The sequence below is a fragment of the Penicillium odoratum genome (genome assembly GCF_028828045.1).
Source record: "Penicillium odoratum strain IBT 22623 chromosome Unknown utg000005l_segment0_segment0, whole genome shotgun sequence".
Lineage (NCBI taxonomy): Eukaryota > Fungi > Ascomycota > Eurotiomycetes > Eurotiales > Aspergillaceae > Penicillium > Penicillium odoratum.
The window spans coordinates 4,923,844-4,940,650 of record NW_026643147.1 but is presented as its reverse complement, the minus strand read 5'-3'; the positions used below and the strand labels follow the sequence as shown (position 1 = coordinate 4,940,650).

Here is a 16,807-nt window from a genome sequence, read left to right as displayed (position 1 = left end):
TGTACGGAGAAGTACATCACCCCGAAACATATAGTCTTCCCTAGATCACCGTTCAACCTCCGGTCTAAGAGGTAATCAATTGTTTGGTTTGAGAGAAGGTCGATGGCATAAATCTGCCAGGAGCCCCCCTTGTTGGAGTTGGTAATAGTCGAGTAGCCATACTAGATACAGGATCGGTCGCAACGCACGAAAATTGGCACAGCTGGCGGCACTCCGCTCGTAGTAGTAGCCGCTTTTTCCGGAAGGTCCCATGTCGACGTGCGACATCCATGGCAAAGAGAAGGTCCACGGAACCTTCGATGTCTGTATTGCCTAAGACACGGAAGACAAGAACATCGTCGCAGTAGTGGACTTATTTCACCGATGGGTTGGGACCAAAGCCCTTCAAACTCGGCACCAAGCGCCAGAGCACACTGTGGAAATTGACCACACGTTCGGCTTGGCCTGCCTGGTGCACATCGAGTAAGCGAGGTTTCTGGCCGGTACGGTAGCATAGTATGCCTTGCTGGTAGAGAAAATCAATCCCGTAGATGTCGCTGGCGGGTGAGTAGGTACGTGCTCTGTATTTTGGAACTCAGACTCAGACTTGACACCGCCAAGGAGATATCCTCGCAGATCTTTGGGGGCCAAACGAAGATGATTGGCCAACCTTCTGTTTTCAGTAATGAGTTACCGAGCCGCATCAAATTGTCATAGTTTAGCCTACGCCTTGGCCCTCGAAGCACTTTAACTGGAAATGACATGCGGTCATGTGCCTATACCCATACAGGCCTAGCAGAAGGGCGGCATTTGCATTAACCTTCCCTCTCGTTGTTCCGCAACAATCACTTGTCTGTTGTGCAACTGACACTTCGCTCGCCGTTTGCCAGGCGCCTCCTGATCACTGTTTGACAGTGAGTCCCTGGACCAATCAATCCATTTTCCTGGGGTCTTCCAGTCATGGTGAGACCAACTCAGGCCATTCTTCAGGCACCTGTTTTGACGCTGGGCGATTGACTGATCTTCCAAACAGGAAAGCGCCTACCTTGAACGCGATCCTTACAGCGCACCGCAACTTGATACCTCCCGAGCCTCTGAAAAGATCGTTGCGTCGCAAGTCTCGGATAGTCATACGCCAGTCGTCTTTGTTCCAGACAGCGAGAAGTTACCAGTTTCGAATGCTGGGCAGAATCGCCCACCCACAAATACTGCCAATGCCTCACCACCCCAATCGTTAGGACTCACTGCGAAGAGAAAATGGATGATAATTGCTGGTGTCGTTTTGCTGGCCATCATTATTGCTGCAGCGACAGCGGGTGGCGTTGTTGGGAGCAGGAACCGTAATGCGCCATCTCAAAGGTATTCAAATGATATCGATTCTTTTTACATTTTTCCCATGTCTTGAAGAATTCAGAAGAAGATGGATGCACTTACTTTTGATTTCTTATTTAGCTCTTCGCATGCAACTTCCACAACGAAAGCAACCAGTCCAACTTCGACGAGCGGCGCTTCCACCAACAACACCGTCAATGATGCATGGGCGTACAACGGAACTGGCATCTTCGCCTTGTCATTCAATCCCACATCAGCTGTTTCCGGTACCAACTATGTTGTTTTCTATCAACACTCAAATGGAGATCTTCGTCAAGTGGCGTATAATTACTCTCAATGGCATGACTCGGAGTACATTACGGACGACGCTCGGCCCGGAAGCCCCATTACAGCATACTGGAGCGGAGACAATTTCAACTATAATATCTTCTACGCGGACAAGAACAACGTGTTGCAAGAGAGGCGAGGGCGGCATGGCAGTAGCTCTTGGGTCAACGGTACATTGGGTCAACTAAGCGTCACAGCGTCAGATCCCAGCGACATTTCAGTTGTCTTCTTCGGTACATGTGACGTTGGGTTGATTGCAGCCTGGCTTCTGTATAATCCCGCGGGTAGCGAAGAACTGGCAGTTCTGTACTGGAATGCGGATACAGATACGTGGACCCATGAAGAGAAGGTGTCCAATGTGGACACCTATGCGGGATTTGCTGGTCATGCTCTTAATGGTGTATGGCGGTATTGGTACGTTGATAAATTAACATCCGAGCTGAAAGAAAGGGTGTGTCCCGATTGTTGTGGGAACTCAACCTCAGAAGGATGGAGAGATGGTGAGTAGAATCTTTTTTCCCGTCGGCAATTAGCATTTGTCTAACAAATCATCTCCGCTCTTTAGATCTTACTGGAGCCACTTTGGACTCTCCAAGTGGACTGTCCGTAACGGGAGTTGCCGATCTTCGGTTACTTTACTACGGAGATGAAAAGGGTGTTGTTAGGGAGTTGAACAATACGGTAGACTTCCCGAAAGAGGCCTACGTTGCCAATGTCTCATCCCAGGCAGATGGAGGGAATTTCGGTACGCTGGTCTATAACACGACCGACAGTATGCCGTCTGGTATGGCTGTCGCAACAGGAATACCCGATGGTCGGAATAGCATGGCCTCTGGATCTAGAGGGACGCTGACCCAACTGTGGCTATTTTATCAATCTGATGATCATGATATCAGCGTGCAGACTCGTGATAGCGGTGCTGCTGGAAACTGGACGCAACCTTCCTCGATTCCTGTTGGTATAAATTAGCTGTCGTCGGTTCCCAACTCAAGCGTATGTCTTTGCAAGAGATAGCTTCAAGTCAGAAGAACCATTTCTTTCAAGAATCTGCTTATGAAGACCCGTGATCAAATCTGAAGCGGCCCTCTTTTTCAAGCCACACCTATCATGTCAGAATTCCATGAATGCGGTAGATGAAGATGGAAGATGAGCACTGATTCGCATTGGAAAGATAACATCTAGGCCTAACCATTGGGCCAGGTATGGTAGCTTAATTTTTTGAGGCTGTCGTCTGCAGGCAAACGCGGGGTTATAGCCATCACTCGAGTTCTATGGGTGTTGATCGGCATATGGATCCCTTTCTTCACAGGTTGAGGGCGAGGAGGATAACCAATCTTCGTCGATCCAGGATCGATGGCAATAACCAACTCTTTGAAGGAACGAGGGCGCTCAACTTGAAAATTTTAGGCCGAGAGAAAAGTATCGCGCTAGAAAATTTGCTCCCCGCTCTCGACGGTTCTCTCCACATCCTGCAGCTCGCTACCAAATTGACTGTCTTACGAGGCGGATGAGAGGTCCCTCTTCGCTATGGCTAGCCCACAACAGCTCGATGTATCTTCGACCTCGAGTGGGTACATCATCTTGTACGCGAACCGAGGGTCGGACCCACTAGGCTGTGGTGGGAGATTTCCACATCCCGGGCCCCTAAACTGCATTGCGCTGTGACCCAGTAGCACCGAAGGGAGGCAGGTCGGAGTGGGTACTTGTACACAAAAAACTGCCTGCACAAGCTCCCTTTGGAGCCGAGCTATCCAACCGGAGTTGAAAATTCGCGGTAAGTGCTGGGATAGAGCTAGTCTGTGCCATAACCCGCAAATGGATAGGTAAAGTCAACCCGCAACCCGCCCCATGCGGGTTCGGGTGCGGGTTACCCACGCTAGCCCATCTTTGCATAAATTTTTGCCACTATACCTAAATAGGATGGATAAATCCAATCTTCTATATAATATACCACCTTTATGTACAGTTTTTTACATAAACTTCTATGTTTGTCCTGTTTGACGACCCATTGGGTAACCCATAAACCCGCGCGGGTTTGATAGACTGACCCAAAACCCGACCCATAGGGAGGATGGGGCGGGTTCGGGTGCGGGTTTCTGCGGGTTACGGCACAGCCTAGATAGAGCAGGAATGTGGACTACACTCAATAGGACTGATTATCACAAACAAAGGAACGCCATACTTGGTACGAGACCTGCTCATAGCTGAATAGCAATCTAGTTAAAAAGGAGATACCACTTTTTTAAATAAAAATTAAGCCTAGGCTGTGCCGTAACCCGCATGGGGCGGGTTGCGGGTTGACTTTACCTACCCATTTGCGAGTTATGGCACAGACTACTTCTAACGTGCCTCTGGCGGGTAAAGTCAGGCTATCCTGATCACACATTTACCCTGCATAGTCCCATTCTCGATCTCCTTTAAGATCTCCTCAATATGCTCCAGCCTCCTCTCAGTTAGCTGCGGTTTTACCTGGCCCTTGGCAACAAAGGCGAGGGCCTCCACTGTGTCCTGGCGGTCACCCGTGGATGTGCCCATGACCTTGATGCCACGGGCGACGAAGTCCGCGGGGCCCAGGGGGAGCGGTGTCGGCTTCGGGGGGAGGCCGATACACACCAGGGTGCCGGTCCGTCTCAGGAATTTGACGGCATCGGCATAGGCCTGGCCGGACGAGGCACAGATGAGTGCGCCATGAGCTCCCCCATCCGTGACCTTGATAACCTGGGCCACGCAGTCGTCCGTCTCGAGCACGTCGATGTACATTGCCGCGCCCAGGCTCAGGCAGAGATCCCGTTTCCTAGCATCCAGGGCCACGACCTTGAGCCCCATGGCACGTGCATATTGAATAGCCAGATGACCCAAGCCGCCACCGGCCCCCGCCACAGCGACCCACGAGCCCGCCCGGAGGTTGGCGATCTTGAGCGCCTTGTAGACGGTGACACCAGCGCACAGTATCGGAGCGGCATCGGCGTCGCTCACCCCAGCCGGCAGGCGGACCATGTACGCGCTGTCCGCGATCGCGTACTCGGCAAAGGTACCCTCGACGTCCTTGCCCGCGAGCTTCCGGCTTGGGCACAGGTTCTCATAGCCGGTCGTGCACACCTCGCACTTCCCGCAGACGATGTGAACCCACCGCACCGCTACCCGGTCGCCGACATGCCACTCCACGGCGTCCACGTCGGGGCCGAGGCTGGCGATCACCCCCGTGCCCTCATGGCCGCCTACTGAGACCTTGGGCTGCAGGTAGGGGACGCTGCCGCGGGCCAGATGGAGATCTGTTGCGCAGACACCGGAGTAGTGTAGCTTGACAAGGACTTGAGTGCCGACGGGGACTGGAGTTGAGCGTTTGGCGACAGAGATGGCCTTGGTCTCTTTATCCTGAATCGCCGCAAGAGACGTATCCGGTAGACATAGCGAGCCCATGACGGCGTGGGAGAAGGGCAGAAGGAAAAGGATATCGACGGAAGAAAGCAGAAAAAGTCTGGTAAGATTCCGTCGTGGAAGAAAGTAACGGCCTGCAAGCAAGATGAGACTTTAATAAACACTCATATCTCTCTGTGTCCCTTCTCCATTCTAGCCCTGAGCGGCGAGATCAACATCCTGCAATGCTGCGGGACTCTCGGACGGATCTCCGGAGCTGTTTGTATTTTGCGGAGCCAACGATCCGATATCCCTGGGGCTCCCCCGCACATTCCCGGGGAACTGGGTGCTGGATCCATCTTCTCCTTGAATCCCGGGGTTAAACCGGGGAAAATATGGGGGGCCTGGGTCCATTCGGACAATATCCGACAAAAACAATTTCACGTCCTATTCTATTATTCTATGCCAAGGTATTCGAGCAAAGGCCGAAGCCCCACAGCCAGTGAAGGCCACGAGGTTGACCAGTACTCACGAGGCGGACCGGCTAGCCAAGAGCCAAGGTTCAACCACGAACTTTACGAACCTTTTAACTGCCACAACTTTAATATACCTTCGGAATCGAAGCCTAATTCCCCGATACCCATTGTCAAGTGAGAATATGTCCCTGGGTCGAAACGTGCCGGGGATGGATTTGCTTTTGCCTATAATTGGACCCGTTTCTTGCATCTGGGGAAACTTCCAAAGTTGATGCCGGACTCCCGTCGAGAACCTACGTAAGAACCAACGTCTCGCCATGAGCACGACGAAAGAAGCCGTCCCAGGTGAGTCCACTCGCAGTCCTGGACGAAAAAGGCCTCCGTGCGGACAAAGTTATGCTGACCCCATCAGATACGGGTAGCGACATGGTGGAGGACTCAGAGAAGAATCTCTCGGAGTGCGAGCATGTCGTCTCCGTGGAGCCCAACCTCAAGATGCGCGACGGCATCCTCCTGATGCCGCAACCATCCGACGACCCTAACGACCCGCTCAACTGGTCCTGGTTCCGCAAGCACGCCGCCATGTTCACCATCTCGTATTTGGCCCTCGTCTGTTACGTGGCCGTGACCACGCTGGTCACGGGGACAGTGCCCCTAGCCAAGTCCATGCACGTCTCCAAGTCTACGGCCGTCTATCTGGGCAACACGCCCGTCGCTCTCTACGCCGTGGCGCCTTGGTTCTGGAGCCCGCTGAGCCACTTTATAGGCCGTCGCCCGGTGCTGCTACTGTGTAATATTATCGCCGTCGTCGGGGCTGTCGTTGTTACGACGTCCAAGACATATGCGACTTGCATGGTTGGCCGCGTCATTCTCGGTGCCGGTGGTTCGGCCTTCTGGACACTGGGGCCTGCGAGTATCGGGGACATTGTAATTATCTCCCTGCACCATGATATTACTGCTACTCTGATGAGCCTACGGAAAGAGCTGACCATGCCATGTCGCAGTTCTTCCGTCACGAGAAGGGCAAGAAGATTGGTGTGTCAACCTTGGCCATTGTGATCGCGCCATTCTTGGGGACAATGTACATATCCCATACCTCTGGAGAAGCAATAGCTGACTTGACCCTCCTGACAGCATTGGCGGACCCATCATAGGGAACGAGAAGCTGGGCTGGCCGGCCTCCCAGTGGATCCCCCTGATTTTCATGGCCGCCGGCTTCATCATGCAGATCTTCTTCCTCCCGGAGACCATCTACATCCGAGAGACACGCGCACATCCTGTAACCATCTCCACATCTACGCCAGCCAAGCCCACGTTCTGGGACCGCTACGGGATCCACATCCCCAAACGCTCGGAGGAGAAGCAGCACAGCTTTCTTTTCATCGCGACGCGCCCTTTTGTCCTCTTCAAATTCCCCGCGGTGATACTGTCGGCCTTCTGGTTTGGCATCGCCTACATGATGCACGTGGGCATTACGTCCGAGATCCCGCTCATCTTCGAGGCGCAGTACAATTTCTCCGTGCTCGACGTCGGGCTGTCGGGCTTCTCGGGACTCATCGGCGCCCTGATCGGCGAGTTATATGCGGGACCATCGCTGGATTTTATCGCTAAGCGGGCCCTGAAGCAGGGTCACGAGTGGCGCCCGGAGTACCGCCTACAGGCGATCTGGCCGGCGCTTATTACCGTGCCGGCCGGCCTGATCATGTTCGGCACGTCGATCCAGTTCGGAAATGTTTGGATCACTCCTCTGATCGGGCAGGCCGTTTACATCTTCGGCATCGAGATTGCCACCACGGTTATGTATGCTGTCCTGTTTTTACAACACCCTGGCTACGAAATAGGCTGACAAGGATTGTTTCGCTAGTCAAATCTACATCCTAGAATGTTACCCTCGCCAGGGCGCCGAGGCGAATTTGGTCTTCAACCTCATCCGCAACCTGTTCTCCTATACAAGTCCGTTCTTTGTGCAACCGATGATCACCAACCTCGGAATCACCTCTCCGTTTGGTCTCTCTGCTGCCTTGACTGCGTTCTTCTTCCCTTTCACTGTGGGTGTCTTGATGTGGCGGGGCAAGCAGATCCGGGACAAAGGAGGCGACCCGGGCTGGAGTAGGGATTAAAGATGGGTCGAATACGGGCATCTGTTGTTGAGCTTCCGGCCTTCTGGTAATACTTTTTTCTGAAATCGTAAAGTATGGAAACCTAGGAATACAATCCTTGGAAATGGCCCCTGAAAGACTGGTCTGAAGTCTGTAGGGTATTCAGTGCATCGTACTTCCCACACAACGTCCCACCCACATTCGAGAAATATAATTATAGGGGGGTCTTGCTCCTGAAACGTCGAGCGACAAGTTCTGGTGAGCGTCCTGAGAAGCCCGATTCGTCCTTGTTGGAGCCATAAAAGGAATCTGTTCTGTTCCATAGATGATTATACTTCCATGTAGATGAAATCTGGACAAGAATGTTGATTTCAACCAGCTTATACCGACATCTCCCAGACGAGCGACTATCTAGAACGCATACTTCATCCCCGGCCTCGCTAAGCTCACGATCTGCCTCTCCGTAAACTCCTCGATGCCCGCCACACCGCCGAACCGGCCGTAGCCGCTCGCGCCGCCGACGCCCCCGTTGGGCAGCGGCGCCTCGATGTACACGGTCGGCCCGTTGACGTGGCAGCTCCCCGTCCGGATCCGCTTGGCCGTGTCCATGGCGCGCAGGACGTCACGCGAGAAGACGCTGGCACACAGCGAGAACTCGCTGTCATTAGCCTGCGCGACAGCCTCGTCGTCTGTGTCGAACTCGGACACGAAGAGCACGGGGCCGAACGTCTCCCGATGGAAGAGGTCCATATCCCGCGTGACGCCCGTGAGGATGTGAGGTGCCAGTATCGTCCGGCACGGTCCGTGAAGAGCCAGGTCGCCCGCCAGGAGCGTGGCACCCGCGTCGACGGCGCCGTTGATCAGGCCGAGCACGCGCTCAGCGGAGGCGGCAGTGAAGAGGCCTGAGAGCTGCACGTCCGGATCCTCCAGGTGGTTCCCTACCCGCAGGCCCTCCGCCCGTTTTACCAGTAGGGCCTTGAAGTCCGCTGCCAGGGAGCGATGCACGATTGCCCGCTCCGTGGACATACATATCTGCCCGCTGTTGGACATCGCGCCATATACCACTGCCTCCACTGCGGCCTCCACATCGGCATCCTCCAGGACCACGACGGGCGCCTTGCCGCCCAGCTCCAGCACACACGGCTTCAGACAGGATGCCGACAGCCCGGCGATAATGCGGCCAACGCGGTCGCTGCCCGTGAAGTTTGCGCGGCTCACCTTCGGGTGTCGGATTGCAAACTCGATCGCTTGCGGCGTGTCAGTGACGCTGGTAGGCAGGAACTGCAGGCACCCCGCCGGCAGTCCAGCCTCGGTCAGAGCCCGCACGACGAGGTGCTGTGACTTAGGGCTGAACTCAGACGGCCTCAGGATCACGCTATTCCCACAGATCAGCGGGCAGCAGACCGCCCTGGCCGTCAGCGTGACAGGCATGTTCCAGGGGCTGATGGCCAGGATCACGCCGACGGGCTCGCGGCTCACCAGGATCGTGGTGCCGGGTCGGTCCGCGGGAACGATCTCTCCCTTGATATGCGTCGCCAGGGCGGCCGTCTCGCGGAAGACGCCGGCTGTGGACAGAACGTTGGCCCTGACCCATCCCCTGGTGGCCGAGACCTCGGCTGAAAGAATGGCCGGCACGTCTTTCTCGATGTACGTCTCCATGATGTCGGCGGCCTTGAGAAGGATCAACCGCCGGGCTGAGGGACCGAGGCGGGCCCACGAAGGTTGGGCTGCATGTGCTTCCTCGATGGCAGCGGCGTAGTCGTCCAGAGAGGCTGAGACGCACTCGTATATGGTCTCGCCCGTCATGGGGTTCTTCACAAGGAAGGTCCCGTTGTTCTGGCTGTTCTGGTATTTTCCCGAGATGAATAACTGTTGCGGAGCTGCCAGTGAAGTATCAGACTTGCTGACATGGACGTTGGTTTGAGACATTGTGAACGATCAATTTCTGCCTGCAATCAGTAATTGTGTGACGAGCAAGATGCTTTTGAGAGCTCTAAAGTTCTGTCCTTTCAGAACATGTAGTCCTAGGGAATGCTGAGGAGGACGCAGTAAAAAAGAACGTGGCGTCCGGCCCGCATATCGTGCGAGAATTTCAGGATCCACTACAGCACCGTATCGGCTAACTGATCGAGTCCGACTTGAATGAGGTGCATGCTGACGGAGTTGCCTCCGGGTGTTAGAAAATGTGGATTGACATTCCCTGTGATGCATTTCCAGTGCATCCACATCTCATGTGGGGAAGTCAGGGGTAAGTGGAGCTTTGAATTGGCGGCATGTCATCCCGACGGATGCTTGCTCCCGAACAATGTGGGATTGCGGAGGATAAACTATTGCCTCACGACCTTCTGCCTCCGGGCTAGACCATATACCATAGTACAGGCAGTGCGCCTTGACCAAGCCACTATTGGCCAGGATTCCGTGACAAGAGCGACTCAATATCGCCCCAGTCCACAACGCCGGTCCCGTCCACCGCGAGGAATGGGTCCATCATCCAACCGTTTGCCTCTGGCTCCCCGTCAAAGGACGTCAATAAGTTTGGCTGCCAGAAGGGATCTGATATACCGGGCCTCGGCACAATTCCGGTACCATGTCCGTGCTGGAAGTTGAGGGGCCCTTGCTGCGAGACTGACAGGAAGGAGGACGTGTCCAGCGATACTCCTGCACCCGGAAAGGTTGCTAGATTGCTCGCCCGCCCACCATCCAAGGCGGCGTGAATAGAATGGTTGAACAGGCCCCGCGGGCCACGAGATGCCTGGCGAGCCGTTCCCATCTCAGACAGAGCGCCGTTAGTCGTTGACCGATTGGTAGAACTATCAACAGGCCTGATATTATCCTGCCTTGATCCATCCTCGAAGGTAGCCACGACGCGCGCGAACCGCTTCATGGTGCTGCACTTGTTCACACGCATGAGCACTTCTCTCGTTTGTGCGATCAGCTTGCGCAACTCCAGCTGCAGATGCGCCTCGCCCTGGTCATGATAGTGGCTTGCAGAGCTAGAAATCCGTAGCGATCGCAATATGAGCACCATAACGCCGCAGTAGGCGTAGAAGACGTCCATGGCCGATATGCCATTCACCAAGCCAAAGGAGTCTGCAAGCAAGATGAGCCGGCATAGTTGCACGGCGTGCGTGACACAGATGTCCGATAGCCGTTCTCCTGCGGAGCCGTTATACGGGTCGGTTCTGGCCTCGTTCCGGCTGAGCAGGGCTGCGTGGTCTGGTTCACCCTGTTGTGCGGACGCTACATATCGCAGCAAAGAAGACCGCGTCACTAGGACGGCAATGTACCTGTATTGGAGGTGCAAGACCAGGGCAGCCCGAAGTCGAGGTCGGCTTTGCCAACCCATCATGGCCTTGAGATCTTGGAGTGACATTTGCGGCATCTCCTTGACGTCCTGGCAAAGCGGATCATCTGTCTCGCTGATCAACGGTATGTTTAACATGTGGTGGGAGGCAAGATCCTCCCTCCACGACTTCAAGATCCCCAGCGTCTCCCTCGCTGACTGCTCTTGCCGAGCCAGACCGTCGATGTTGCTCCTCTCATTGGCCACGGCCAGTGTCTTGACGGCAAGGGATACCCTGGCCTTGGCCAGGATAACTTGCAGCCTCAGCGAAACTTTCATGAGCTCGTCGTCCTCGTCCTGCCCACTGTCCAGCACTCCCTCGCGCGGAGGGACTATCTCCACATCCTCGAAGTCGTAGAACCCGCTTGGTCTCCCAAGGCTGGACGCGAGGAATTGCTCAAAGCCGTAGAGCGTGCAGAAGACGCGCTTGCGCACCTCCCTTTCCATGGGCCGGAAGTGCGACCCGTTGTCGCTGGCCCGGTGCAGCCCCATGGCGAAGGAAAGGCGCATGGCAGTCCCAACCAGGTTCCAAGCCGCGTTCCGCTCATTATGATTGTGAAGGAAAAGGGATAGAAGTAGGAGGGCTCGGACGTTGGAGAGAGTGCACTTTGAGATAAACTGAGGCAGGAGCTGGCGGGTAAGACTGGCACAATGGCGACAGAGGGAAGTAAGATCCAGGTCGGGAGCGACATCGACAGAGCCAGTTAGCGAGGCTAAGGCAATCATCATGTGCAAACAGCCTAACCAGCCTGGTTCAGGTAACGTGGGAGAGGATAAATGTACACCCGCTCGAGCGTGCTGATGATAGTACCGCCCCTTGGACATGAAGGTCTCGTATTCTTCCTCGAAGGTACCGCGGTGGAATAAGGGAAAGTCTGGATGGACGTTCTTGAAATATACTCGCATCAGTGAATCGAGAACGTGGCGAGGCGGAAGCTGCCTTCTTATCTCGTCGATGTCATTGACGGGAATGCCGGAAAAATCCCGGATGAGAGCAGAACCCAAGGAGGCCGGGGAGCGCTCGCCAATCTCCTGGCCTTCATTGCCACTGTTGCCAGTGCCTCCAGAAGGCAAAGCGGCGAGCTCACTCTGGCCATCGTCTGCTTCCAGGGCTTGCGCTGCATCTTCATCGGTGAATGTGGCCGTAAGGCGAGCGGGTGCCCGGGACTCCACGGCATCCTCGCTGCGGGATATAAGAAGTAACCTCCGGAGCTGGCCCAGAAACTGCAGGCTTCCGGACGGGCCGATGAAATGTTCTCGCCCAGTGGTATCTCTAATGAGTCCTACAGGTTCATCTGTACAGGAGTTGTTTTCCTGGACTTGGCTGGAAGAGCGCCTTCTTTCATTCTCGGTATGGACGTTCACGGCACCTGTCCTTGGTGGCGAAGAGGCACACTGTGTTGACCCAGCAAGGCCCTGGTCTCCAGCTTCGGTGGAGAAGTCTCTCAACAACTCCTCTATCCTGGGTGACTCCCCTGATTTCTGAGATAGGTCCGGCATGGCATATCCCATGCGCTCTCCCAGCCGGATGAGCTCCGGGACGGTGGAGATGCCGTCATTTGGAAATGCAGCACGTACGATGGCCTCTAAGCATTTATATCTAAAGTGGGATTGCAGACATCGTCAATACGGGCTGGCTGCAGGATAAGGTTGCCTAAATTGTCTTCTTACCGATCACTCAGATCATCCACGCTGCCGTAAAACCTGGTCTTTCGCGGAAGTGTATAAGAACATTCCAGGTTGTGGTCCTGGCACATAACACATCCGTGTCCTGATGGCAGTGGAACACATTTGCAGCGTCGCTGTCGGCATCATCGGAAACCTAGGTGTCAGCTTACAGCCCTTGCATGTACGGGAGGCAGGGTTTGACCCTGATCCTCCTGCATCACGACACATTGGTGAGCTTACCTTTCGACAGAAGTCGCCTAGCGTATGTCTCAGTACCGGGTCACTTCATACTCGCCTACAATAAGGCGATCTGCAAATACGCGGACTTACAGCTATGCGTGGATCGCTTCCGCGACGCGTCTGGGATCCTCCTCAGCCGGCGTTTCGGCGGTGCTGCTGCCGATACCTCGGCCATCGCGTAGAAAAGGGGTTGCAGTCCTCCGCTACTTCCGTCTCGCGTCTGATACAATGGTCGACTCGGTCGCTCTTTTGCGTAGATGGTAGGATAACTGACAGGGAGCCTATTCGATTACTGCGGAATCAAAGAAGCGTCGGAGCAATGAATCGTATGCACGTCGGAATAGAGGGATGACACGGAGTCATATTCCCGGTTCATGCCCCGCTTATCAACCCCGGGCAGGAAATGCGGGGAAGCTACAACTCTTCCCCGCATGGTCTACTCTCGGCACAACACATGGAAATATCCGGCGAAGTGGTTGACTGGGATTGAGTCTTGATCCATTTCCAGTCAAAGTCATACCTTCGTAGAATCCCTGTCATTACCACCTCTCACGTCTTTTGGCTCTGCTTGTCAGCTGGACGCAGCACCCATCAATCGGCTAGATGCCGTCTACAAGCGAGTCCTTCACGCTCCCAAACGGGCGACAGATGGCTTATTCCCTCTCGCCCAGCGGTTCCTCCGATCGCGTGATTCTTCTCTCCAACTCCTTGGCCGAAGATCTGACCTCCTGGGATCGCGTCGTGCCTTTGGTGGAAAACCAAGGCTTCCGCGTCCTCCGCTACGACCAGCCGGGCCATGGACGCTCGGGTGCACCTACTGAAGCCGAATTGACTTCCGTGACATTCGAGACCTTGGCGGACGACGTCTACCACCTTCTCGGACACCTCAATATCAACAAGTTGCATGCCTGGGTCGGCGTCTCAATGGGCGGCATCAAGGCCGTGTACTTCACCGCGCGCTACCCGGGCATTGTGAACAAGATCGTCGTGGCAGACGCCATCGCCGCTTCCCCGACCGTGGCCTGCATCCCCGATAACTTCGCCGCGCGGGTAAGCGCCGTTAAGCAGTCGGGTTCCATCTCGGAGGACCTGTCAAACACCCGGAAGCGGTGGTTCGGTGAAGACTGGATGGCGAAGCATCCGGAGGAGACGGCGAGGATGGAGAAGTCCATGGCGACAACTACAATTCAGGGTCTCGAGGCGTGCTGTGCTGCCCTTAGCAGCCCGTCTTTCGACCTGAGGCCGCTATATACGAAGGTGGGACATGGCTGCGAAGAGGCACTCATTGTCGCCGGGGAGAAGGATGCGGACCTTCCAGTCAAGATGCAGGAGATGCGGCAGGCTATCGAGAAGAGCCTCCGGAGCTGCGGAAAGAAGGTGCCCCTGAGGATGGAGATTATCAAGGGTGCCGGGCATGTTCCCTACATTGATGGTTTCGAAGACTTCTGCGAAATTATCACCAAATTCTTGACTAGATAGCACTCGCTCTGCTTCACGATTGTGAAATGTCTTTGATTTTCTTGTCAATCTAGACTTTGCATTAGACTTTGCATTAAACCAATTTTGACACAAATTATTCTTCAGTCGTATTCCCGGAGTGTGTGATGTCCTGGTCCCATATTGCTCATCTTCGCTATAGCTAGTCCGGGTAGCAAGTGCGCGCTAGTAGGCAAATAGAAGCTGGTCGGGATTTGGGCCCGACTAAGATGCTCTCCGACGACCAGCCAAGTGGGGTGAGGGCCGAGAGCGACACCCGTCGGGTGCAGTGTTCCGATGGCCAGCCTCAATCCAGTGGAGTGGATCCGGAAAGGAAATACAGAGGATCAGAGGCGAATGCGGATCTTCATCAGTCAGATTTGCCATCATGAGTTCTATAAAGTGATCTTGTTTGAGATAGCAAATCGAGACATTGGAAGACCTACTTGTGCAGACCGGGAGACAACCACAAACCAGACGAAATAACAAGATGCCTCACGCATCCAGATCATTGAACGTTCTCATCGTCGGCGCTGGCTTGGGCGGCCTCGCGGCGGGACTGGCTTTGCAGACGGACGGCCACAAGGTCACAATTATCGATGCAGCTCCTGAGTTCGCAGAGGTAAGCCATCCAACAGCAGATGCATTTTGAACATGCCATATCTAGCAGAAGAAACCAATTGATTAACATTGGAGGTTCACACAGGCCGGAGCGGGGATCAGGATCCCACCCAACTCGAGCCGGCTGCTCATGCGATGGGGCGTTGATCTAGAGAGGATGAAGAAGTCGACTTCACAGAGATATCACTTCATCCGCTGGAAGGATGGCAGCACCATCTTCGACTTGCCCTTCAACAATATCGTCGAGACACACGGGGCGCCTTACTGGCTTGTGCATAGAGCGGACCTGCACGCCGCTCTGCTCGATGCGACCCTGAAGGCCGGCGTCGAGGTTCTTACCAACAAGCGTGTCACATCCTACGACTTTGAGGCGCCGAGTGCCACCACACAGGATGGCGAGACCTTCAAGGCCGATCTGATCGTCGGCGCGGACGGCATAAAATCCATCTGCCGACCCCTTCTTACCGGTCAGCCGGACGTCCCGCGGGACACGGGCGACGTCGCCTACCGGATTCTCATCCCTGGCGAGAAACTGCTGGCTGACCCGGACCTGGCCCATCTGATCCGCGACCCCTGCACGACATCGTGGTGTGGCCCGGACGCGCACCTGGTCGGCTACCCGATTCGCAACGGCGAGATGTACAACATCGTCGTGTGTGCGACCTCCTACAACGAGACCACGGACGAGGTCTGGGTCGTCAAGGGCGACAACAGCGAGCTGTGCAAGCGCTTCGCCAGCTGGGAACCCCAGGTGCGGAAGCTCTGCGCCCTCACGGGCGACTTCATGAAGTGGCGCCTGTGCGACCTGCCCAACCTTACTCGCTGGACGCACCCCTCGGGCAAGGCCGTGCTGCTGGGCGACAGCTGCCACCCGATGCTGCCTTACCTGGCCCAGGGCGCTGCCCAGGCCGTCGAGGATGCTGCCGTCCTGCGCCAGGTGCTCGCCCAGGACGTGCACATGGCCGCGGCCCTAAAGCAGTATGAGCAGATCCGCATGCCGCGGGCGAGCCTGGTGCAGGCCAAGACTCGCGAGCACCAGTACATCCTCCACGTCGACGACGGTCACGAGCAGCAGAACCGGGACAAGAAGTTGGCTCTCGATGCGGCGGAGAACCCGGTCTTCTGGGGCTACGACGACCGGAGAAAATGGCTCTTTAGTCATGATGCAGAGGTGATCCAGAAAGAAGGGGCGAACTGGAGAGATGGGCCCAACATGAATGGTGTGCGTGTTTCTTAGATTACTGTGGCAATGCCTTAGACTCTTTTATTCTTCAACCATACCATCCATCCTTGCGTTTGCATCAGTCCTCGGCGATCCACCCCGTAGTTGTCCTCCTCATCTGTTCACATCTTCCCAGCTTGGATGTCTGGTACGTCTTCTGTATTTCTTTGAGGCAGCTGTAAGAAAATTTCACGTTGAAAGTTGACAAGACCTCAAGGCTACTTCCACAGCGTCAAAGCTCAAACCCATGAATGTGACGTACGAAGTCAGGCAAGATGAAGTATTTTGGTATGAAGCTGGTAGTAATTATGCTAGGGACGGTCAACGGTTGGTCCAGCCCATGGAGTGGAACCAAAAAAAAGGTCGGACTAGGCTTCGAGTTCATGCCGACATTTGCATGTCTCATCGCCCTATTCCCAGTCCGTCCAAAGTCCTGTCTGAGAAGCTTGGCCGAGATAGGTCCCATGGCGATGAAATATTAATAAAAAAGAAAGGTAGACACTAAATCCAAGGCTTAATATCTCATCGCCCTCGATCGCATACTGCCACCACATGCCTTGTCCAGGCTTCGAGGGCATGGAGCCAGACTTGTGCGACATTTACTTCCAAGATGTGTGGGGCTCCGCTGATCATGGAATTGGGCTCGGTCTTTCATATCGAGTTCTGC

The 16,807-nt window shown here is 55.0% G+C and overlaps 7 protein-coding genes across 7 annotated transcripts; 4 read left to right on the top strand and 3 right to left on the bottom strand.

The window, feature by feature from the left end:
- Positions 1-939: 939 nt before the first annotated feature.
- On the top strand, positions 940-2,607 carry N7520_007400 (uncharacterized protein; the record flags this gene model as incomplete). Its single annotated transcript, XM_057141334.1, has 4 exons — positions 940-942; positions 1,013-1,338; positions 1,432-2,138; positions 2,204-2,607. The coding sequence occupies 4 exons, from the start codon at positions 940-942 to the stop codon at positions 2,605-2,607; spliced, it is 1,440 nt and encodes a 479-aa protein (XP_056995340.1).
- Positions 2,608-4,002: 1,395 nt separating this feature from the next.
- On the bottom strand, positions 4,003-5,058 carry N7520_007399 (zinc-dependent alcohol dehydrogenase; the record flags this gene model as incomplete). The annotated part of the gene is made up of 1 exon (XM_057141333.1): positions 4,003-5,058. One exon carries the CDS (start codon positions 5,056-5,058, stop codon positions 4,003-4,005), a length of 1,056 nt encoding a protein of 351 aa, XP_056995339.1.
- Positions 5,059-5,788: 730 nt separating this feature from the next.
- N7520_007398 (uncharacterized protein) lies at positions 5,789-7,591 on the top strand (the record flags this gene model as incomplete). Its single annotated transcript, XM_057141332.1, is given in 5 exon segments — positions 5,789-5,816; positions 5,833-6,398; positions 6,476-6,552; positions 6,606-7,271; positions 7,336-7,591. 5 exon segments carry the CDS (start codon positions 5,789-5,791, stop codon positions 7,589-7,591), a joined length of 1,593 nt encoding a protein of 530 aa, XP_056995338.1.
- Positions 7,592-7,981: 390 nt separating this feature from the next.
- N7520_007397 (uncharacterized protein) lies at positions 7,982-9,499 on the bottom strand (the record flags this gene model as incomplete). The annotated part of the gene is made up of 1 exon (XM_057141331.1): positions 7,982-9,499. The coding sequence occupies one exon, from the start codon at positions 9,497-9,499 to the stop codon at positions 7,982-7,984; it is 1,518 nt and encodes a 505-aa protein (XP_056995337.1).
- A 472-nt stretch (positions 9,500-9,971) lies between these two features.
- N7520_007396 (uncharacterized protein) lies at positions 9,972-12,996 on the bottom strand (the record flags this gene model as incomplete). Its single annotated transcript, XM_057141330.1, has 4 exons — positions 9,972-12,513; positions 12,585-12,715; positions 12,822-12,838; positions 12,912-12,996. 4 exons carry the CDS (start codon positions 12,994-12,996, stop codon positions 9,972-9,974), a joined length of 2,775 nt encoding a protein of 924 aa, XP_056995336.1.
- A 428-nt stretch (positions 12,997-13,424) lies between these two features.
- On the top strand, positions 13,425-14,300 carry N7520_007395 (uncharacterized protein; the record flags this gene model as incomplete). Its single annotated transcript, XM_057141329.1, has 1 exon — positions 13,425-14,300. One exon carries the CDS (start codon positions 13,425-13,427, stop codon positions 14,298-14,300), a length of 876 nt encoding a protein of 291 aa, XP_056995335.1.
- A 487-nt stretch (positions 14,301-14,787) lies between these two features.
- On the top strand, positions 14,788-16,155 carry N7520_007394 (uncharacterized protein; the record flags this gene model as incomplete). The annotated part of the gene is made up of 2 exons (XM_057141328.1): positions 14,788-14,919; positions 15,004-16,155. The coding sequence occupies 2 exons, from the start codon at positions 14,788-14,790 to the stop codon at positions 16,153-16,155; spliced, it is 1,284 nt and encodes a 427-aa protein (XP_056995334.1).
- Positions 16,156-16,807: the final 652 nt, after the last annotated feature.